This window comes from Eptesicus fuscus, chromosome 20, assembly GCF_027574615.1.
Source record: "Eptesicus fuscus isolate TK198812 chromosome 20, DD_ASM_mEF_20220401, whole genome shotgun sequence".
Lineage (NCBI taxonomy): Eukaryota > Metazoa > Chordata > Mammalia > Chiroptera > Vespertilionidae > Eptesicus > Eptesicus fuscus.
This window is the reverse complement of record NC_072492.1, coordinates 29076717-29098744: the sequence shown is the minus strand read 5'-3', so window position 1 is coordinate 29098744 and position 22028 is coordinate 29076717. Positions and strand designations below refer to the sequence as shown.

The 22028-nt window shown below is 39.5% G+C and overlaps 1 protein-coding gene across 2 annotated transcripts in view; it reads left to right on the top strand.

Annotated features, from left to right (window-relative positions):
- The first annotated feature begins 10725 nt into the window (after positions 1 to 10725).
- Positions 10726 to 22028, top strand: part of USP32 (ubiquitin specific peptidase 32) — a 124354-nt gene continuing 113051 nt past the window's right edge. For both annotated transcript variants that reach the window (XM_054708936.1, XM_054708935.1), the window contains exon 1: positions 10726 to 10950. In XM_054708936.1, coding sequence (XP_054564911.1) covers positions 10893 to 10950 — 58 coding nt within the window. In that variant the 5' untranslated portion in view covers positions 10726 to 10892. The remainder of the gene's footprint in view (positions 10951 to 22028) is intronic.

The window sequence follows — 22028 nt, the reverse complement described above, 5'->3', positions numbered from 1 at the left end:
AGGTTGTTTGTTGGCAGCCACTATTTTTAGAGTTTGTGTTCTGGGAGCACAATGATGGTGCTTCAAGGGAGCTAATGCCAGTCTCTTTTGTTAGAAGGAGGCAGGTGTGCATCCTTTTCCTACAATTTCTCTAAAAGCCAAGCCACACTTACAGATGCCTTTAGTATGGTAGGTAACACAAGACCATTGAAAAGCTCAGGCTCACCGAAACCGGTTTGGCTCAGTGGGTAGAGTGTCGGCCTGCGGACTGAAAGTTCCCAGGTTCGATTCTGGTCAAGGGCATGTACCTTGGTTGCGGGCACATCCCCAGTAGGGGGTGTGCAGGAGGCAGCTGATCGATGTTTCTCTCTCATCAATGTTTATAACTCTCTATCCCTCTCCCTTCCTCTTTGTAAAAAATCAATAAAATATATTTAAAAAAAGAAAAGAGAAGCTCAGGCTCGGCACGGCCAAATCTCCCCTTTCAAAGAGGGAACTTTCCCAGACCTGCTCTTTAGAGAAATGGGATGTGGAGAAATGTGGGCTGAAGTGTGGGAGGTGATGGTGTCTTCTTGTAGACATCCGGGCAAAGGAAGAACTAAAGGGTTTGCATTAACCACCAAAAGTTAAGAGAAAGGTCAAGTTAGGACTTGCCCCTGGAATTAAAATATCAAAATACTAATGATGCTCAGGACTTATTCTGTATGCAGCACATTTTTAAAAACTTTTTATTTGGAAATAATTTCAAGCTTACACAAAGTCGCAAAAACAAGAAGAGTACAAAGAATACTTGCATACCCTTTACTCAGATTCACCTATTGTTAACATTTTGCTCAATTTGCTTTATTATTTGCATTCTCTCTCTCTCTCCCCCTCTCCTAGCCTCAGAAATAACAGTGCCATTTCTGCTACATTCTATTCATTGAAGTAATCACGGAGTTCTGCTCAAGCTCAAGAAGGGGGGAAAGAGTTTCCAGAAGAGTGTGTATATGTAAAAATACTTTGTTTTCTCCTGAACCATTTATTTATTTGTTATTGATCCTCACCCAAGGATGCTTTTCCATTGATTTTTAGAGAGAGTGGAAGGGAAGGGGAGACACACACAGAGAGAAACATCACTGGTTGCCTCCTGGGCCAGGGATGGAGCCTACAACCGAAGTACATGCCCTTGACCAGAATCAAACCCGAGACCGTTCAGTCTGTGGGCCAATGCTCTGTCCACTGAGCCAAACTGGCTAGGGCTTTTCCTGAACCATTTAAAAGTAAGTTTTATACGTCTAGGTCACTTGCTCTGAAAAAACTCCAATGTGTATTTATTAAGAACAGGTGCTCAAGAGCGACTGTATTGAAGAAAACACACCCAAGAAACCTCAATCACACCTAGACCTGATCTAGATGCTGCGATCCTAGATTCAAAGCTTGAACCTGATGTCATAATGGGGATTTTGGAAAAAGGGGTGAATGTACAAGCGTACCTCATTTTATTGTTTCGTTTTATTGAGCTTCACAGATGTTGCATTTTTTACAATTGAATACAAAACCCTCTACCAGCAAAAAGATTAGAACTTGCTTTATTGTGGTCCTCATTTTAGGTGATCTGGAACGGAGCCTGCAATATCTCAGAGGGCTGACTGCTGCACAGCAATATTTCTAGAGATTATTTCCCTTATTACCTGGGAAGAACTTTGTGACTGCTTCAATGACTAGGGTGCAGCGGAACTGACATTGTGTTACATCTAAGGCTGGGTCATAAAAAGTGATACATCTTGGCTAAACTCTCTAGCTCTACACTGAGTGGCCAGATTATTATGATCTCTGAACGCATAATAATCTGGCCACTCAGTGTATATACTATATAATAAAAGGCTAATATGCAAATTGTCCCCTCGACCAGGAGTTCAACCAGCAGGCAGGTAGGCCAACCGTCCATGTCCACTCCCCCTGGCCAGGCTGGCCGGACCCCACCCATGCATGAATTCATGCACCGGGCCCCATACACACACACACACACACACACACACACACACACACACACACACATACACACACACACACACTAAGTGGCCAGATTATTATGCGTTCAGAGATCATAATAATCTGGCCACTCAGTGTAGCTCTAGCTCTAGCTCTTTCTCACTTTCTCTCCTCACCTTTGAAACCTGGCCACACGTTGTGAAGAAAAAGGAAGTGCATTACATGTGCAGTTGTTCCAGCTGACAGTTCCAGCTGAGGTCTCAGCCAACCACCAGCATCAATCGCCAGACTTGAGAGAGCAAGCCTGCAGAGGATTCCTAGCTTTCGAGCTGTTGCAGCTCACACTAAATGGAATAGAGGTTAGTTATCCGCACTGAACTTTGCCCCAATGGCAGATTCATGTGCAAAATAAATGTTATAATTGCTTTATGCTACTAGTTTATTGGGGTCATTTCTCGTGAAGTAATAATAACCAGAATCACATATAATAGCACAGGTACACTGACTTGTGTAAACAAAAATATATGTTCTAGAATGTAATTCTAATCCCTGTTGTAGCACTTCAGAAGAATAATACAGTTTCAGACCAACGAGGGATGGAATGTTGAGGATGGAGAAAACCCATATATTAGTGTTTGTGAAATGCAAGATTGGATGCAGTTAGTAATCGCACACAGTGAACTATTAATTAGAATGTAACTCTGTTCACTTTTGTTTTCGTTCCATAGCCGCAGAAGATAAAAGATATGGGTTAATTTAGCACCCCCCCCCTTTTTTTTTTTTTTTGTAAAGGTTGCTTATGAGTCTAGTACATAGGCTAAGCAACAAATTAAGAATTTGTCTGAGTTGGGAGAATTTGAACTCTTTCCTTATGGATTTTCTGGTAACAACCTTTCTATCTATTGGCTACTCCCTTAGATTGTTGCATGAAATACTTTGGATGTCATTATTACTTACTAATTTACACAAAAGTATGGGTCTTAAAAATCTCTTCTGAGTGACATTCAGGCAAAATTTCATGCATAGGGAGAGATCTACTTTCAACCATTATTTGTCTTACTTTGGCCTAATTTAATCCTTTAGATCAAATTTTAAGGGTACACACTGTCCTCAGAACCTTCTGTCAAGTATTGCTCACTGATAGCTCAAAGAGATCACAGCAAAATAAAAATCTGGTAAAACCTACTAAGTTCTTAAAATCTACCTGAAAGCCTTTGTCAAATGTTTTTTAATTTTTATCAACTGTTAAAAATGAGAAAATGAGAACTATTATCTTGTTAGTTAATGGATTTTTATTTTTTTCAGTTGTTTTAGTAGCTAGCTTTATTTCGTTGGTTCAAAAGGCATTTCTGATGAGGCAAAGCTTCTTATCTCTTGAGTTTCACTTTATATCCCTGTGCCTTTATTCACTTTTCTTTTTTCTTGGAATGCCCTCTCCCCTTCTTTGCTTTCCTGCCTTACTGGCTTTACCTTCTCAGTCTTCTTGATAGTTCCCAATCTCTGAACTTTTAATGTTGGAAATCCCAATCACCTTGGGAGTGGATGATGTTCTAGGACAGTGATTTTCAACCTTTTTCATCTCATGGCACATGTAAACTAATTATTAAAATTCTGTGGTACACCAGTATGTATGTATGTATGTTTGTGTGTGTGTATGTATGTGTGCCAATCTGACAAAAATAAAAGGTATAATTTTGATTCATTTACACCAGATGGCTAAAATCAATGAATTAAAACCCCTCCACAAAACCCACCTCTAATAGCATACCATTTGCCTCTATCCACTTCCTTCATTGTTGCAGTCACACTGTTACTGGACCTTGACTGCCAGGTTCTTGAGTCTCCATGTCATAGAAATGAGCACTGAACTCAGTACAAGATCAAGTAGATAGAGTTTATTGAAAAGACCTTGTACACAAGGGACTTGACCTTGTTGCTTCAGTGCCTAGGGTAAGTTTCCCTTGGGTAGCCACAGGTTTGCTCTACCATCTTCAGATTTTGTCTTAAATATCACCTTTTTGCTGATTTCTGATCATCTTATTTTAAACATATTTTTATTGATTTTAGAAGGGGAGGGAGAGGGAGAGAGAGAAACATCAATGATGAGGATCATTGATCAGCTGCCTCTTGTATGCCCCTTACAGGGGATTGAGCCCACAACCCAGAATCGAACCTGGTCATGTGCCCTGACCGGGAATCAAACGATCTCCTGGTTCAAAGGTAGATGATCAACCACTGAGCAACACCGGCTGGGCTGATCATCATATTTTAAATTGCAACCTTCATCTCAGCACTTCCTGTCTCCCTTCTCATTAGAACTTGTTACTGACTTACCACTATTTTATTTAGTTTACTCTTTCTTTTCCCACTAAAATGTAAATTTCATAAGAACAGGAATATTCCTTTGTTCAATTCTGTATCTTCAGTGCCTAGAATAGTAGGCACATTGAATTTGTTGAAGGAGTGAATGAATGGCTGATTTCTTATTCATCTTTCAAAGTTCCCATCCCCCAAGGCTTCCCTTCTTTCCCGACCCCTTCAGTTTGGTCGAATATCTCTCGCTACCCATGGTTCCCATGACATGCTATATTTATCTTGATTATAGTACTTTTCAGAGACTTTTTAAAAAATTTCATTGTTGCATTCCCTAGCACAGTCCCTTACACCTAGATAATGCTTTGCAAATGTTAAAATGAACTATTTGCTGCATTTATACCAAATGCCGGGGCCGTGAGAAGATTTTAAATGGTCATAGGGATTTCTCAACTTCCTCTTTTATTTTTTATGAATTTCCTTCCTCTTTCAAAGAAACCCAGATTTGCTTTCACCCCACCCCCACCCACAGAGGATCAGTAATTGACATAACTGCCAAATATCTTTTGATCAAATGCTATTTTATAGCTTTCAAATCTCTTTGAAAGAAAATATTGGAATTTTAAAAGATGTGTTGGATCAGCACCACCAGGCATAAAGTTTTACCTAAACCTAGAATCTCAATCACATACTAGCTTCACCTCCTATCTCCTTTTAGGACTAATGATTTTTTAAATAATGTTTTTTTCTTTATTGATTAAGGTATTACATATGTGTCCTTATTGCCCCATTGCCCCCCTCCCCACCTCCCACCCATGCCCTCACCCCCCTGTTGTATGTGCCCATTGGTTAGGCTTATATGCATGCATACCAGTCCTTTGGTTGATCTCTCCCCCTTACCCCATCCTCATTCCCACTGTATATCCTGATCATTTTTAATTATATCACAATTAAATACTTATATGTAGGCAGGCACATCTCTGTATCAGGATTTTGGGATTATCAAACTTTATTTTTTAGAGAAATTTTAGGTTCATAGCAAAATTGAGCAGAAGGTACAGTGATTCCCTGTATAACTCTTGTCCCCACACATACATATCCTCCCCCATTAAAGGAATAATTATTGATGAAAAGGAAGTCCACAGTTAAGAAAGGGAGAACAATTATTCAAACAGCAGACTGGTAATTCAGTAAAAGGTGGGAAACAGAATAGAAAATTGTATTAATAGCCAGGTGAGAAAAAACTCAGAGTGAACTAAACATAAAAATAGATTTGAGCTGGCAAGAGAATGTACAATTTAAGAGATAATACTAGAATTTAAGAACTGGAAAAAGCCTGATTGAGTTTGAATCTCTCATCTACTAGATGAAAAAGATCAAAGTCAAAGGTACACAGCTAAAGTTAGCATTTCTCAACTGCCTAAGAAAGCATATTAGAATGATAAGTGAACTTTAGATGATAAAGCTATTTAGAACCTAAAAACAAGTAAGCTATAGCTTCTCTGTTCAGAGCTGGCTTTTATATTATTTTAATTGCGGATTAGAATTCAATAATGTACTTATTCTCAAACTTGTAGTTCTAGAAAAGATTGGTCTAAGAGTACAATATAATTGCCACATTAGAAGGAATAAGGAGATTAGAGGAGGACTAAAAAGAAGCTGCTAACAAGAAAAAGAAGCCACTGGTGGTACAGCCTATAAGACCTATTCCCTAACCTTTGTAAACTATTAATTTGAAAGGGACAGAAATACAACTTCATTACAGTTGGGGTGGGAGAGGACAATATAGGAATATTATAAAGAGAAAATATTTACTCACAGATTCAGTGGGTAGTGTAAATTTTGTTTGCCAAGCTTGGATTGTGGAAAGAGGAAAAAAAGAACTTCTAAGACAGGTGTAAGTTACAGGCTCTTACTCTGAATGTTTTACTTCTTTCCAATCATTAGTTTTAACTTAGGTATCTAGTAAGTTGGAAGCTATTAGGGGATAGGGTCCTGTCAGAATTTTGCCAATTTTAGGCATATTTTCAAGAGTGATAAACAAGAGAAACATCTTTAATTGCAGATTAGAGAATGGCATAATTTTAGTCATTTTTTTTCAAATATTTTGTCCAGATTTAAAATGAATTTTATGTCTAGAAAATCAGGGATTCAATTCTTTATTGGTAGGATTTGTAATAGGTAAAGGGTAATGACAAAAATCAGCTTAAATTGATATTGTTAGCAAGGATGAGGGGAAACTGGCTTTTTATTACAATGTAAATTGATCCAACTTTTTAGGCTGGCAAATTGACAATATCTAATAAAACTCAAAAGATACATACTCTGCAATTTTACTTCTGGAAATTCCATCTACAGATACACTTACATATGTAAAGAAGGATATGTGTATTAGCATGTCTATTGCAACATTATAATATTAAAACACTTGAAACAATCTAATGTTCATCAGTAAGTGGTTAATGATACATTAAATACACAAAATTGGCATACTATGTGTTAAAAAGAATAAGGTAGATCTATATGCAGACATGAAATGCAATCTGAGATATACTGAGTGGAAAAAGAAACTGCATATCAGGATGTACACTATAAAAATGTGTGTAGAAAGAAAGGGAATATAGATGCACATTTTATATGCATGGAAAATATGGTGGGTGTAGTCACAGAAAACTGAAAGGATATATACCTCTAGGGAATGAGGGTAGGTAAAGCAGAAAGCATCATCTTTTATTTTATATATTTTTTGTACTGATGGAAATTTTTAAAAATAACTATTATTTTCATTAAATATAGCTTAAAGTGCTTTAGAGTAAATAAAAATATAAGTGATCATATTTTCATATTATGTCACTATAAGGTAACAAGTTCATAATGCTGGGAAATAAATTCTCTTATCATGTAGTCACACTTCATACACCACCGTTGGCCTCACTTTGTGGCAATCAAGTTGTACATAAATTAGCCTGGCCAGTGGGCCAGTGTGGCTCAGTGGTTGAGCATCAACCCAGGAACCAGGAGATCCCAGTTTGATTCCCAGTCAGGGCACAGCACATGCCCCCATTGCAGGTTGCAGGCTTAATCCCCAGTGAGGGGTGCATAGGAGGCATCCGATCAATGATTTTCTCTCATCATTGATGTTTCTCTCTCCTCTTCTCCCTTCCTCTCTGAAATCAATAAAAATATATATTTTAAAAAGTTATACACAAATTAGGTGCTGTTCCACCCTTTCTTTGTTATATTGACCGCTTTGTCTATGGCCTAAGCTTCTTTGACAAGTAGTAAAAGAACTCTGTCTTATTCCTTTGCCATTTCTCTGGGAGTACAAACTGAGGAACTGTCATTCAAATTGCCCAACTGGAAGTAGAAATTACATACCAATCCCTCATGCTTTAAATCTTTGTACAGGCAACTCTTTCACAGGCATGTAATTATAGTTAAAGCAATGAGTCCCCAAGTACAACCTAATGCTTAAAGTCAGGTGGCTGGCCAGCTCTTAAGTGGGTTAAGTGAAATATAATAAAACCAAACAAACTAAAGGATTACTAGAGTCCTTTCAGCATGACAAATTAAAGATTTTCTACATCATCAAATTTAAGTACTGTTTCAATTTTAAGTTATAGAGGGATGTTTAACATTTGACTTGCCTGATACTGTGTAATATAAACCAAGACAGGTTTTAATCCCAGCTTACCATTTAAAATTTCCATCAGATATAACTATCTGCTTCACTGCCTTCAATAATAGGCTTACTTTAACTCAGACAAAGGAGAAATAGTATTTCTTAGTTTTCTATCTCAACCCACAATTTTGAAAAGTGTTTAATCCATGGTAAACTCTGCGATGGGGTGAAACATTTTATGGTCCTAGGGGAAACCAAGCCTGAAACCAAGGAGGAAAATTTTTATGTTTCTGTGGGTTAATACTGCTTTGAATTTTCACTATAAAATGTCTCATCTGTTCTCTCCTGAGTATTTTGTAATCATTTACTATTTCATGAGATAGATTAACTTCAACTCTAGTCCCACCTTTCATGTGGGGCAAGAACTACAAAGAGATAAAACAATTTGCTTCCAATTCCTCTGTAAGTCAAGTGGGGAGAGCAGTCCTTTGTACGGCAGCTCTACCCTATGTACAGCAAGGCCCCCTTTAGGTCCTGATTATTTAGGACAGGCATTATGCCTAGGGATGTGGCACTGGAACTCTAGAGGGTCTTTTCTCCTACTTCCCATTAATTTTTAAAAATATTTTTAAATTGATTTCAGAGAGGAAGAGGGAGAGATACGAACATCAATGATGAGGGAGTATCATTGATCAGCTGCCTCCTGCACGCCCCCTACTGGGGATTGAGCCCGCAACCTAGGCATGTGCCCTGACTGGAAGCAAACCCAGGACCTTTCTGTCCGCAGGCTGACACTCTATCCACTGAGCCCAACCAGCCAGGGCCACTTCCCATTAATTACTATAATCTAACCGCAGGCTGAAGATGACTGAGTTGTTTTGTCTGGAGACTTCTGTCTACACCAAACGAATGACCTGGAAATGAAAGGCTTTGAAGTACATTCCCAACCCCCTTATTCGTGGCCTTTTACTAATGAAATTAACCCGAGGTCTTAAAGTGAACTGGAAAGGGCAGCCTGTGACTAACCCACCATGCTGCTGATCTGGTCTACCAGGAAAGGTAGGTAGAGAAACAGAGTTTCACCTTTCTCTGGCAGGGCAGAGTATAATCCGTTGGCTTTAGGAACGAAAAAACTTTTGCTGGCTTTGAATGACCTATCTGGCACCTTGAGTCTAATCTAATCCAAATAGTTATTTTTCAAAGTTGTTCCTTATCCAGAAGCTTTATATTGTGACTTTCAGGATGAAGACAGACGGAAGCAAACTGAATTAAGAGTTCAAAAGCCAGGAACGGAATAGTATTCCATTGCATGCATAGGCCACATTTTATTTCTCTGTCTGTGGACACTTGGGTTGCTTCTAACCTTTTGGCTATTGTGAATAAGGGCCTACAAGCATGGGTGCATAAATATGTCTCCCTGCGTTCAATTCTTTTGGGTATATAATCAAGTGTAATTTCTGGATCATATGGCAAATCTGGGAAATTCTGACATATGGTACAAACACGGAGGAACCTTAAGGACGTTACTTTAAAGTGAAATAAGCTAGCCACGGAAGAAGTAGGCTATAGCCACAAAAGACATACACTATGAATCCACTCATGAAGTACTTAAACATGGTTACAATAGTAATTGTTAGGTACAGGTGGGACAAAAGTAGGTTTATAACGACTTGTATAGAAAATAACACAAGAATAAACTCTGTTTCCAATACGACTGCAAACCTACTCTGCCCCACCCTTTATATTTTACAATTAAAAAATAAGTAATTTTAGCCCTAACCGGTTTGGCTCAGTGGATAAAGCGTCGGCCTTCGGACTCAAGGGTCCCAGGTTCGATTCCGGTCAAGGGCATGTACCTTGGTTGCGGGCACATCCCCAGTGGGGGGTGTGCAAGAGGCAGCTGATCGATGTTTCTCGCTCATCGATGTTTCTAGCTCTCTATCCCTCTCCCTTCCTCTCTGTAAAAAATCATTAAAATATATAAAAATAAATAAATAATTTTAAACCTAAGACTAGGAAGTCTATTGTGTGTGGTAAGCCTCACGTCTGGTGGGGAGCAACTCTGGGAGAGAAGCAAGCTGAGCCCTGTGCAGAGCAGTTTCCAAGGACTCCGGAACCCGAGGCGGGCTCAGGGCGGCGGGGGGCGCAGGCACCGGCCCGGCGGTGGGGCTGGGGAAACGCGGAAAAGGAAGGTCCTGTAAACTCGGTCCCAAGGTTCCCTTTCCTCAGGGCTGCCCCCGCGAGGAGCAAGGACCCTTTCGCCACAGGAAGTGTGTCTCCTCGCTTTCACAACTCCCTGGCAGCCAAGCCTGTTCTGACGGGAGGAGTTCCTCGCCTGCTCGCTCCTTCCTCTCAGGAATCGCCACCCGCGGACCCCGGTTCCCTAAGATTCCACGTCTTTTCCAACACGGGTCTGGGGCCAGGCCAGACCCAACCGTCCACCGCCCAGGCCCCGCCTGTCCAGCGCCGGGACGTGTGGGCGGGAGGGACGGCCGCTAGCGCCCCGGAAGTCACCACCCCCGGGCCAGCGGAGGTCCCCGCCTCCCGACTTCCGATTGGCCGGAAGGTGGGAATGACGCGTTGCGCGCGGGGCCCGGCCACGCCCCCTACGCCCCGGCGAGCGGTTAGCGTGGGGCGGGGAGGAGTGTGTGGTCCTGGGCGGCCATTACCCGGAACTAACCCCGGCCTTGGTGGGGCTGGCGGGAGGGGGTTGGGGGGAGGGAAGTGGGCGTGAGGAGGGAAGGGAAGGGAGGGGAGGAGAGACGAGAAGGGCGGAGTAGGAGGGAGGGGAAGGGGCGGGGTGGGAGCGGGTCACGTGATTCGGCATGGAGGCGGCGGCGGCGGCCGGGAGGAGCTGCCGGGGTAGAAGCCGCACTTGTTAGTGTCAGGGGAGGAGGGGTCCGGGGGACGCCGACACCGTCACCCCGGGACGCCGAGGAGAAGGCGGGAGCGGGGGTGGGGGCGAGACCAGGCTCCGACCCCCGGCCGAGGGGATGAAGGGAGCATGGGCGCCAAGGAGTCACGGATCGGATTCCTCAGCTACGAGGAGGCGCTGAGGAGAGGTGAGGGGGGAGGGGTCCGGACGAGCTGCCGGGGAGGCCAGCGACGGGCTGCCCAGAGGGTGGGTGACCGGGCCCGGCGGGGGGAAGGCTGAGGGTGTGGGTCGCCTGAGGCGGAAGGGTAAGGAGGCCCGCGATGGGGAACGTTATGGGGGAGGAGGGTCGGGTGGGAGCAGTGTTGGGGAATCGGGACGGTATGGAAGGGGGCGAAGCTTTCCCGGAGGGAGAGGTAGGTGTCTGGCGCTTGCCGGGCAGTGCCCCGTGCTCTCGGGTGCCGTTGTTACCCTGGATGGGTCCAGGGAAGTCCTCCACTCCCCCCTTTCTTGGGTGGCACCAGCCCTCTCAACCCCCTCGTCTCTTACTGCCATTTTCTCCTGTCCCTCCTTCATAAAAATGTCCAACAACCTCCTAACCTCGTACCCAACAGCCTTGACTGGGAGGGAGGGAGGGAGGCGGCCGCATAGCCCTCTCCTCTTTGCCGGCAGGAGCCCCTTCCATTTGTGGAGTCTCTGCCTTTTCCGAGGGCCTGGGCCAGTCTCTTGGGGGCTATCACCATCCACACCCTGTGAGCGGCTGACTTTGCTAGGAACGACCTGAAATTAAGTTGTGTTTGAGGTGAGATGAGACTGGACAGCTGGTGTAGCCGCAAGACCGAGTCTTAGGTTTCATCTCCTCAGATGTTGGCCAGAGCCTTTTATTTGCACTTGATCCCCCGTGCTCACCCCCGCTCCCCATAAAATGGCATTCGGAAGCCCAGCGTTCTGATCCTGTGTTGGAGCTCCCTGTAGAGACCGGCCTTGCTGCCAGCTCCAGCCTGCTGCCGCTCGGCTCTGCTGCACCGTGTGTTGTTAGCAGCCCCCACCCCCTACCACGGACTGATGCCGCGGTCCGTCCATGGTCACGAAAGCGCACGCTAACTGGAAGTGTCAGTTGCACAGTTTATGGCTGGAAGGTGACTCAATTTTTTCGTGACCGGGATTTGAGTGTGTGTGTGTGTGTGTGTGAGTGTGTGTGTGTGTGTGTGCTTCTATTTATTTGTGACACTTAATGGATTTTCTTGGTAAGAGGTGACAAACATTAAGCAGGTTAGATGCTAAACATTATTTTTAACTGGTTTCCGACTCAAATAACCAGCCATGCTCCAGGTGACAGTTTTAATACCCAAGAGACATTTGATTTAAAGGCATTCAAAACGAGAATTTAGTAGTGAACTCTTGTTCATATGTTCAAGGAAGAAAAAAGGATAAGTTCAGTGGATCATCACCTGAAAATAATGACAGTTTAGAGGTATTGTGGACTGACCAGAATTACAAATCTATGCTTTTTATGTCTTTTCCTGCGCAACAGTATAATGATGGTTGTATAGACAATCTCGCTTGAACTTCTTTCCTCGCCTCAATATGAGAAATATTCCAAATTCTTGATGTGGTTCCAGCTCTAGTAGGCTAGTCATTTCCGGGATGCTGTGGAGCCTGACAGGTCTGGCCTCAATTAGGCAATGGCTTACATGGCGTGAAAGAGGACATCAGTCAAACTGATTTACAGCTTCAGGGTTCAGAAGTGTTTAGTTTCTTAAGTTGGAAGGTGATGTAGTTGGCATTTAGGAATTCTAAAATTAAACTTTTATCCATCTCTAGCCTGATTACTCTTATATCGAACTAAGGTTGTACCTTTGCATATAAACTAAATTAATAGTTGGTGCATTTTAAACTGATTTGACTGAAGGTCTTTGTTAGATTTGTTAGGAAGTGTATACCTGTTGAATTTTAAAACATATTTGAAGAAGTAGTAAAATACTTGTTCAAATCTTATTTAACTATTTGAGTGGATTTATATTTTATCAGTTTTGCTACAGGGGAAAATTAAAGCAAAAGAGAGAAGCAAGTTGATAAAATAACATTTCTAAATGTAAACAGGAGCTATTTTTAAAAGTAGGTAATTCTTTTGAACATGATATTGTTTACTCTAGTAAATGTCAGACTTCAATATAGAATTTTTTTAGTAAGGTTATAAAAAGAATTTATAAAGCTTTTGATAGAGCTAAAAATGGTTTGAGAACTTTTTTGGGGTACTTGAGTAATCTAAATTGGTACTAAAACTTCCATCCATTAATCTCACCTGCTTGTTTATATTGTGTAAGATGACTGGAGGGAGATGAGAAAGGGGGATTGGACAAACACAACGTGTGTTATATGAGTCATTGTATAAGTAAAAAGTAAGCTTGATAAATTACTGAAATACCTATCCCCTTGGCTTTACTTAAAATTATTGAGCACTAAAATAATGCTAACTATAATTAGGTAGTATTAAAATAATAGTTAAGTATATTTTGCCTCATGCAAACTGGACTTGCAGGCAGTTTATCTTGGAGAAAGGGGCCCTGGAAATGGCATGTTATGCTAATAGCAGATAACACTTATTGGACCAGAGTGAAAGGGCAGTCTAGTGACTTCTTATTTGTTTACATTTCAGAAGCTCTTGAATTTAGGAAGATTGGTTTTGCCTACTAATTTGGCTAGACTGTATGTCAGTTATATAAATAGTAATAATTCCTGAAAGTATACCTTAACGTGTTTTTTTTTTAAAGGGAGATGTATTAGTGGTGGCTTTTATTTTTGACTTGTATCTGTTTTTCTTGAATATCTTGGATAGAACACAAGCCTTCCCTTGAAGACTTGTTTTAGATTGGATGTATTTCGTAAAGTATACTGTAGTTAGTGGGTCCTGAGAATTTTAGCAGCTATGTTCTTTATTTTTTCACTTTTAAGTTTGCACGTAAATGTGTGGTTTGTGTATTCCTAAATATTATTTGAAATGCTTGGAATATAGTATTAAAAAATTGAAAGATGAATTACAGTTTCAGAGCATTTCAGAACTCCAAGAAACTTCTTCTCCAATTCTTCTTTTTCCCATTCCTCTCTCCTTTCATCATTCTGGAAACAGAATTATAAGGGTTTATTTTCCCCCAAGAATTGCTGAATTAAAATTATTTTTAGTTTTTAAATTGTGGAAATAAAATACAGTGGATAAAATGTATTCTAATCTCTTTCATTAAGTAGAATTTGGCACTTTGATTGGATTAAGTAGCTGGGTGAATGAACTATATAACATGTCAAAAAATTATGTTGTGGATTCATGTTTTTGAGTTTACCTTTGCTCATTAATTCTTCAAATTTTTACTGAGCCCTGCCTATGACTTAGGCACTGAAGGAACAAAGATTACCAAGACCCTCTTTCACTGAAGTATATATACCTCAAAGTGTATGCAAGACTATCCATGGGAAGAGGTGGGAATAAAATTTTAGAACTTCTATTTAAATTTCCATTTTGTATGTGTTTGGTAATGTACATAATATTACAAATAATAGAATATATGTATATTTATATAATTTATAAATGATTAACATTTAGTATATTAAGTGCGATGGTACAGTGGAAGAAAATGCTAGTGGAATGCAGAGTGTGTGTGGGTGTATTTGGTGGCCTGGAAGTGTCCTAACACTGTATGTGCTCAATAACTGTGTTAAATAATTTACTTTCCTAGTGACTTTTAAAGGTTGTGTTTGCTAGTGGAATAATTAAGCATGTAATAGTTGAAGATTCTGGTACTTTTCATTTTGCTTATCCATCAATCCTAATATACTCTAAAACATTGACTCCCAACCAATATTTTATTCCCCAAATTTCATAGTAGTAATATTAAAATTTCACTAGTATTATACCATTTATGATGTAATGTTAGCTGGTTTAGTGTAATACCTCATTGTATGAATGAAAGTTGAATTCACAGTTGGTCCCTTCTGGGGTGTTCTATTCTCTCTTATTAAGCACTTACTTGCCTTCATCTGAATTTATTAAATTTACCAGTGAACTTTCTAGCATTAGTATGGCATTGTAAGTGTTTTTTTGTTGTTTTTTTTTAATTGTCTTTATTGTTGGAAGTATTACAGATGTCCCCATTGTTTGTTTTCTTTTCTCCATTGACCTCTCCAGCCTGTATCCACCCCTCCCAGGCCTTCACCACACTATTATTTGTGTCCATGTGTTATGGAATTTTAAGTTTTGATTAAGCCTTTGCAAGTATACCTAGCCAGCTGTTGTTATATATAAAGGAGAGAAATAGGTCAGTTTTGAATTAGTCTGCTTATATGTAGTCACTTAAATAGTTACAAAGGTGCTGTTCTTCATAATTTCCAGTTTGACACTACATGAGTGTCAGTGATAAAGAGAAGATAAATATACCAATGCACCATGAATTTAGGGGGATGAGCAGAATGAGGTGTTGTCACTTTGATGATGAATGGCCTCCCCATTTACTAAATTGGACAGCTTTTATTTTTTTTCTTGTTTCTCGTTTGTCCTTGTGCTTGGTTAGTAAGACTTCACAGTGAAAGCATTTAGGGTTACCTTACAGAAAGAGTTGGGAATGTGGTGACCAACCAGTAGCTAAGTGTTTTCTCAGGAGAAAGGGAAGTTTTTTGGCACTTGATTCTATAATAGGACACAGGAAAAATTAGGGTAGTAATTTGCTGTGACTATAGAAAATCTGGTTTTAGAGCGCTAGAGATTAATGCTGAGAGTTTAAATTAGAAACTTGAATGTTCAACAGCTGCAGGGGTGGCAGGCTTTTATTTATGAACTAGAGGCCTGGTGCACGGATTTATGCACTGGTGGGGGGCATGGCCTGCGGGCATCGGCCCTTTGTGGGAGTGCCGCTCATCCCATTCAGCCAAGTGGCTGTGGACCCGCCCTCGTGAGTGGCTGTTCCCACTGTGGGAGCGCACTGACCACCAGGGGGCAGCTCCTGCATTGAGCATCTGCCCCCTAGTGGTCAGTGTGTGTTATAGCGACTGATCGTTCCGCCATTCAATCGCTGGTCTTTTATATATACAGGCAGTCCTCAGGTTATGTTGGACTCAACGTATGTCGTTTTGTGGTTACGTAGCTATCTCCCCTTTATTTATAAAAAAAAAAGTATATACATACATGCTTTATGTTTTTTATTATTTATTTACCACAAATAAAGGTCAGAAATTGTTATCTTTCTTTAAAATTTTTTTTACTGTTTCACTTCATTACTGCTGTGTATGTGCTCCATGTGAGTGACGTAGGTGCTTATGTAGGTGGGTTCCGACTTACGGCGAAAATCACATTATCTTGCGCCATAGGAATGGATCTCGGTCATAACCCAACGACCTACTGTATAGAAGATAAAGAGTTGGTGGTTAGGTAGTAGTACTGAGAAGACTAAGATGGAACTGACAGTGCTTTCATACTGTATCCTGGAAGAATGGCTTCTCTCTTCAGGGCTTGTTAATGTTTTTCTTTTACCTTTTGGGCTTCATGGTATTTGTGTTTAAATTGAGACTGTCTACCTCATTTTGCATGCCAGTAAGTTCTTTCATCTAATAATAAAGTGCTCCTGGAGGTCAGAGGTGGATAGTTAATTACTGACATAAAAACCTGATAAAACTAGCTTTTTGTTATTTACTGTTATAGTCAGAGACATCTATTAGAAGATCTATCAAAAGATGAAGGCCTTCCCTTTACATCCCTCTTTATTGGGGATTTATTATTAATTAACATAAAGCTTTCCTTCTTTTAGGGAAATCCCAAGTTTATAACTATAACTATCTTTTGAACAAGGTTCAGGAAAATTGATGTTATGAAACCTTTCTGTAATATGGTTCTTGGAGTCCTTGGTAGTAGACTGCATTAAAAGCAAAAGAAACCCTGGCTGGGTAGCTCAGTTGGTTAGAGCAGTGGTCGGCAAACCGCGGCTCGCAAGCCGCTGTTTGCCGCTCTGTTGACTAATGAGTTTGCCAACCACTGGACTAGACTAAATGTTACCATGTAGTTGGAAGCTGTGAGGATTAGGCAATTGTGGCATATTGTGTGCAAAGAGGTAAAGGGTAGTATATGTTAGAGCATTGTACCCATACACCAAGATTGTGGGTTCCATCCTCCATCAGGGCACACACAAGAATCAATCAATGAATGCATAAATAAGTGGACTAACAAATTGCTGTTTCTCTTCCTCTCTCTAAAAAATCAAGAAATAACAATTTAAAAAAAGCACGCCCAGCCGGTATGGCTGAGTGATTGAGCGTTGACCTATGAACCAAGAGGTCACTGGTTTAATTCTCCTGTCAGGACACATGCCTGGATTGTGAGCTCAATCCCCAGTTGGGGGCATGCAGGAGGCAGCCGATCAGTGATTCTCATCATTGATGTTTCTGTCTCTTCCTTTCTGAAATCAATAAAATATATATATATATATTTTTAAAAGCATAACTATGCTAAAGTGAGGTTTTTACAGGAGGAAGTTTTCCAGCTTCTCTTTCGTTTCTATAAAGAAGTTAGAGTGTCCTAGCATCTTACTTACCCCTTATAAGGTTTGCTATGGTTCTTGCCTTTTCCTAATGATTTGTGAGAGTCTAGAGAGATTCCATTCTGAAAGGACCCTTTTATCAAGGTAGGTCTCCCCTGTTTTGTCCCATGACAGTAAATGGCACCACTGTTTCAATTGCTAAAGCCAAAAATATAGAGACATCCTCACTTTTCTTTCATCATCTGACCTATCCTTTTATCTCCAGTTTGAATGTGTTACCCAGTCCTGTTTGGTATCCATTTCAAACTGTTAACTTCTGCTCATCTTCGCTGCCACTACTCTAGTCCCAGCTGCCATCATCTCTTGCTAAGATACTCAGCATTGATTTCCTATTTTCACACAGTAGCCAGTGCAACCTTAAAATCCAAATCAGATCGTGTCATATTTTTTCTAGCCCCTCTTTTTTTCCCCCCCAAGCAAGGAGGGGCTATGTACAAATATTCACATATCTGGCCCATTCTTTATACCTGAAGTCCCAGCGCTGATGGCCTCAGTGAGGCCTTCTTTTATTATCATATATGACGTTGTCTTCTGTCACTATTGCACTGTTCTGTATAGTTTATTTATAACCTTTCTCATAATATGTAATTATGATGTTTGTTGTCAAGGCATGATGCTGAATCCCCATTGCCAGGATAAGTGCAGAGCCTGATGTATGTAGAGTGCTCAGTAAATATTGGGTGGCTGGGTGAATGTATAAAAGATGTAGAGAACATTGGAGAATATTCATGTTTGTAAGGTTGGGGGTAAAAATGGACTGCTGACATGGATTAAGTATACTAAGCAATGTATCCATCTCAAAATTTCTTTTAAAGTTTTTGAATGATAGTTAAAAATGTAAGAGCCTGAAATATGCAATTTTGTCTGTTTAGTTCAATTTAAAGTTGATACCCAATAATATAAATTCCTGAGTAGTCATGAGAGACTAGTATGATAGTAAGTATTGTGCTTATGAACACTTGAGAATGCCTTTTGGTAATATGTAATATTTAATAACCTTGTGCATAGATTTAATTTTATATAGCATCTTTATGTACTTTTCATCCATGATGACAAGTTTCATCCTACTGCCATATGTGAGGTTAGAAACTTATATGTTTAAAGTGTTGTGCAGAATTACTTTGGAAGCTAAGAATAAAATTCACACATTCAGAGCACTGTCTCATTGGTTCTAAATAACCTAGGTGATTTTAAACTAAATTTGTAAAATATCTTTATTTTTGTTTGTTTTTTGTCTAAGATTCTATTTTTCTTATATTCCATGGCTAATGCTTTACCCTCTCTTCTCAGTCTTTTAGTTGTAATCTTTATTACAGTGATATATAATTTATAATCAAATGGTTAAATGGGACTTGTTATGAAAATAATAGTACTATTGTTATCCTCTCTCCTTCACCAATATTCCTCTACTAATTGACCAATACTTTTAGCACTTTAAATTTAAAATTTATTAATTTGATCTTTACATTTATCGCCAAATAATATACTACTTTTCTTCCCATTTAAGGAGTATTTATTGGCTTTTTACTATAAAAGGTAAGGATTTAGCCCTGGCCAGTGTTTCTCAGTGGTTAGAGCATTGACCCAAGCCCTGAAGGGTCTCTGGTTTGATTCCTGGTCAATACCTGGGTTGTAGGTTTAATTGTGGTTGTGGAGCGTGCGGGAGGCAACCGGTCGATGTGTCTCCCTCATATCAATGTCTCTGTCTCTGTCTCTCTGTCTCTCTCTGTCTCTCTCTCTCTCTCTGTCTCTCTGTCTCTCTCTCTCTCTCTCTCTCTCCCTCCCTCCCTCCCTCCCTCTTCCTTCCCCCTCCCACTTTCTCTAAAAATCAATGGAAAAAGTATCCTCAGGTGAGGATTAGCAGCTACAACAATAACAACAACAAAATTCTTACATCTCTATTCGTCTGTCTTTTCTAGTTTCCAAGAGGCTCTCTGTTTTTACCAGTTACTTTTTAAATAATCTGCATACTTGATCACTGGTCATATGAGTCTTAATTTAAGCCTCAGGGCAGGTTCATTGCAGTGATCAGTTAAGAGACTGGGGGAGGAAGAAGACATTGCAGTTTTCATGATTTTGTACCACTAAACTATAAAACTCCATGTGGGTAGGGACATGAGCTATATCCCTAGCACAGTAGCTGCCATATATTAGCTATCCAATATATATTTGTTGAATGAGTGAATTGCATATCAAAGCAGTCTTTTCTAAAAACTAGATTGAACTTTTCGAGGAAACTTGGTTTAGGATATGTGTGTGTGCTCATATGTGCATGCCCTAAGGCTTAAAACTCATATTTTTGTATCTATGTTTAAATGCATCTTTTACTTTTAAAAAATTGTTAATTGTATTATACATGTCATTATGATGGGCTCTGCTTTAAAGTTGGCTTTGGAATCTGTTAGCAGGTGTGGAGGGAAGGTGTGGTGGGTTTGTAAGAGTTGTTCCATTAATAAATTTGGTTTAGAGATTTAGTTTATGTAAGCATCCATAAATAAAATTTTTCAATGTGTGGAGTTTTATAGATCAGAAGTTATTCTTTGTCAGATATGCTAATTTGAGAATACCTCTTTGCAGTTGATTACTAAAGGACAAAAATTACTTATTTAAAAACCACTTTGTACTGTTTAAAGCATAGATAGGTGTTCAGCATATGCTTGATGATCAAGAGAACCAGATGGTTGTAGTCATTACTGTCTTTTTATGATTGTGATGTGTTGCTTTTAAAAAATCAATAGTTATATCTTAGTTTTAAGATACTCCTTTTAATTTTAATTTCCATGTCTTCTCAATGTTTAAATAATATGCAGCTCACATATCAAACTCCCAATTTGCAAGTTTATGGGAATATGACTCAAGATTACAATTATAGGTCTAAGAGAACTACACTGCATGGCAATTCCATGTATGTTAGAATAATTTATCAGAAGAGAGACAATTGTAAGTTGCACTGGAATTTAGAAGGCTTTTGCTCATCTTATGTATTTATGTCATTTTGAGGATTCTGGCAGAGATAAGCTAAGCTGTTTATCTTATTATCCCGAATTCTATGCCTGGAATAATAGATGTTTATGTATTTCCTTATGCAAGCAAGTGAAAACACTACAAGTAGATCAGAAGCAGTTATCTAATCTTCCTTGGCATTTTCTATTTCCCCAAAAGAAACCACTTTATATTCTTTTAGTTGATTTTGGTACTTGGTATAGCTTTTTCAGTTTTAGGCATATCTGTTGACGTCTCACTTCTGAGCATGAGATTTTAGCCTTCTTCCCCATCCTTCCCCTTTAGCCACTTCCCTTTCCCCTTTCTCTATTACTTCATTTTACCATGATAGTTGTGGTTATATGCTAATTATGCTTAGGTAAGCATTCAGTGCTTTCCTTATCACCATGTACATATGATTCATAACTGAAGTTATGTAGTAAGCTATGATTATTTTTCTGCACAATTTTTGTTTAACTTAGAGCTAATAATTGTGGTTTTATTTGTGTTTGTTTAGTATTTTAAGTATTTAGCACTGACTCAACGTTATGCTATAACTTGCCCAAGTCTCTCAAGATGATCAGATGTTAGTTTCTTCTAATATTTTCATGTAGCCTTTGGACCGGCTTCAAACTGGATTGTTTACTCTCTCTTTTTTTTTTTTTTAATATATTTTATTGAGTTTGTTTTTTTTTTACAGAGAGGAAGGGAGAGGGATAGAGAGTTAGAAACATCATTCAGCTGCCTCCTGCACACCCCCTACTGGGGATGTGCCTGCAACCAAGGTACATGCCCTTGACTGGAATCGAACCTGGGACCCTTCAGTCTGCAGGTCGAGGCTCTATCCACTGAGCCAAACCTGTCAGGGCTGGGTTGTTTACTCTTTGAACCTGGACCATAATTATGAACCTGAGAATTCCCTTCACCCTTATTTTGGGGATTCTCCTATACTAGATCTTTTGTATCCTCTATTCCATATCTTCTGCTTTCTGAATTTTCTCTTGTTTTGGTGGATGATTTCCTCCAAGAATTTTTTGAGAAAAAGTTTGTGAGGCAAATTATTTGAGATTTGTAAGCCTGAACATATTTTAAATCTGTTCTCATACTTGATTGAAAGTTTGTTTGAATTAGAATTCTAATTGAGAAATCATTTTTCCTCAGAATTTAAAAAAGTTATTGATTCATTTTTAGCCTGGCTTCCCATGTAGATGTTTAGATATCCAGTGTCATTCTGATTCTTAGACTGTTATACTTGTTTCTGGAAACTGCTCTATTTTCACCTGTTTGCTAGTAAAAATGGGCTCTTATCTGAAGGCTTATGTCCTTCAGTTCTGGGACATTTTCTTTATCTCATAGATGATTTCCTTTCAGATTTTTTTTCTTCTGGAAACTCTTTTATTTGGATATTGGACCTCCTGGACTGAGCCTCTAATTTTCTTACCTTTTTCCATCTTCGTCTTTGTACTGTTTTTGGGGAGATATTTTTAACCTTACTTTCCAATCTTTAAATTTCTCTTTCCTCTTTTATTTAAAAAATGTTAAGAGCTCTTAATTTTTTTCTTTATTGAAAATTAATTTTTTTTCATGTGATAGCTTTACATGTAAAATTTTACATATGGTAAAATACACAAATCTTAAGGGTATACCTCAGTGAGATAAAAAATACATATACCTGTGTCAAGGTACATAACCTATGAAGCTATAGATC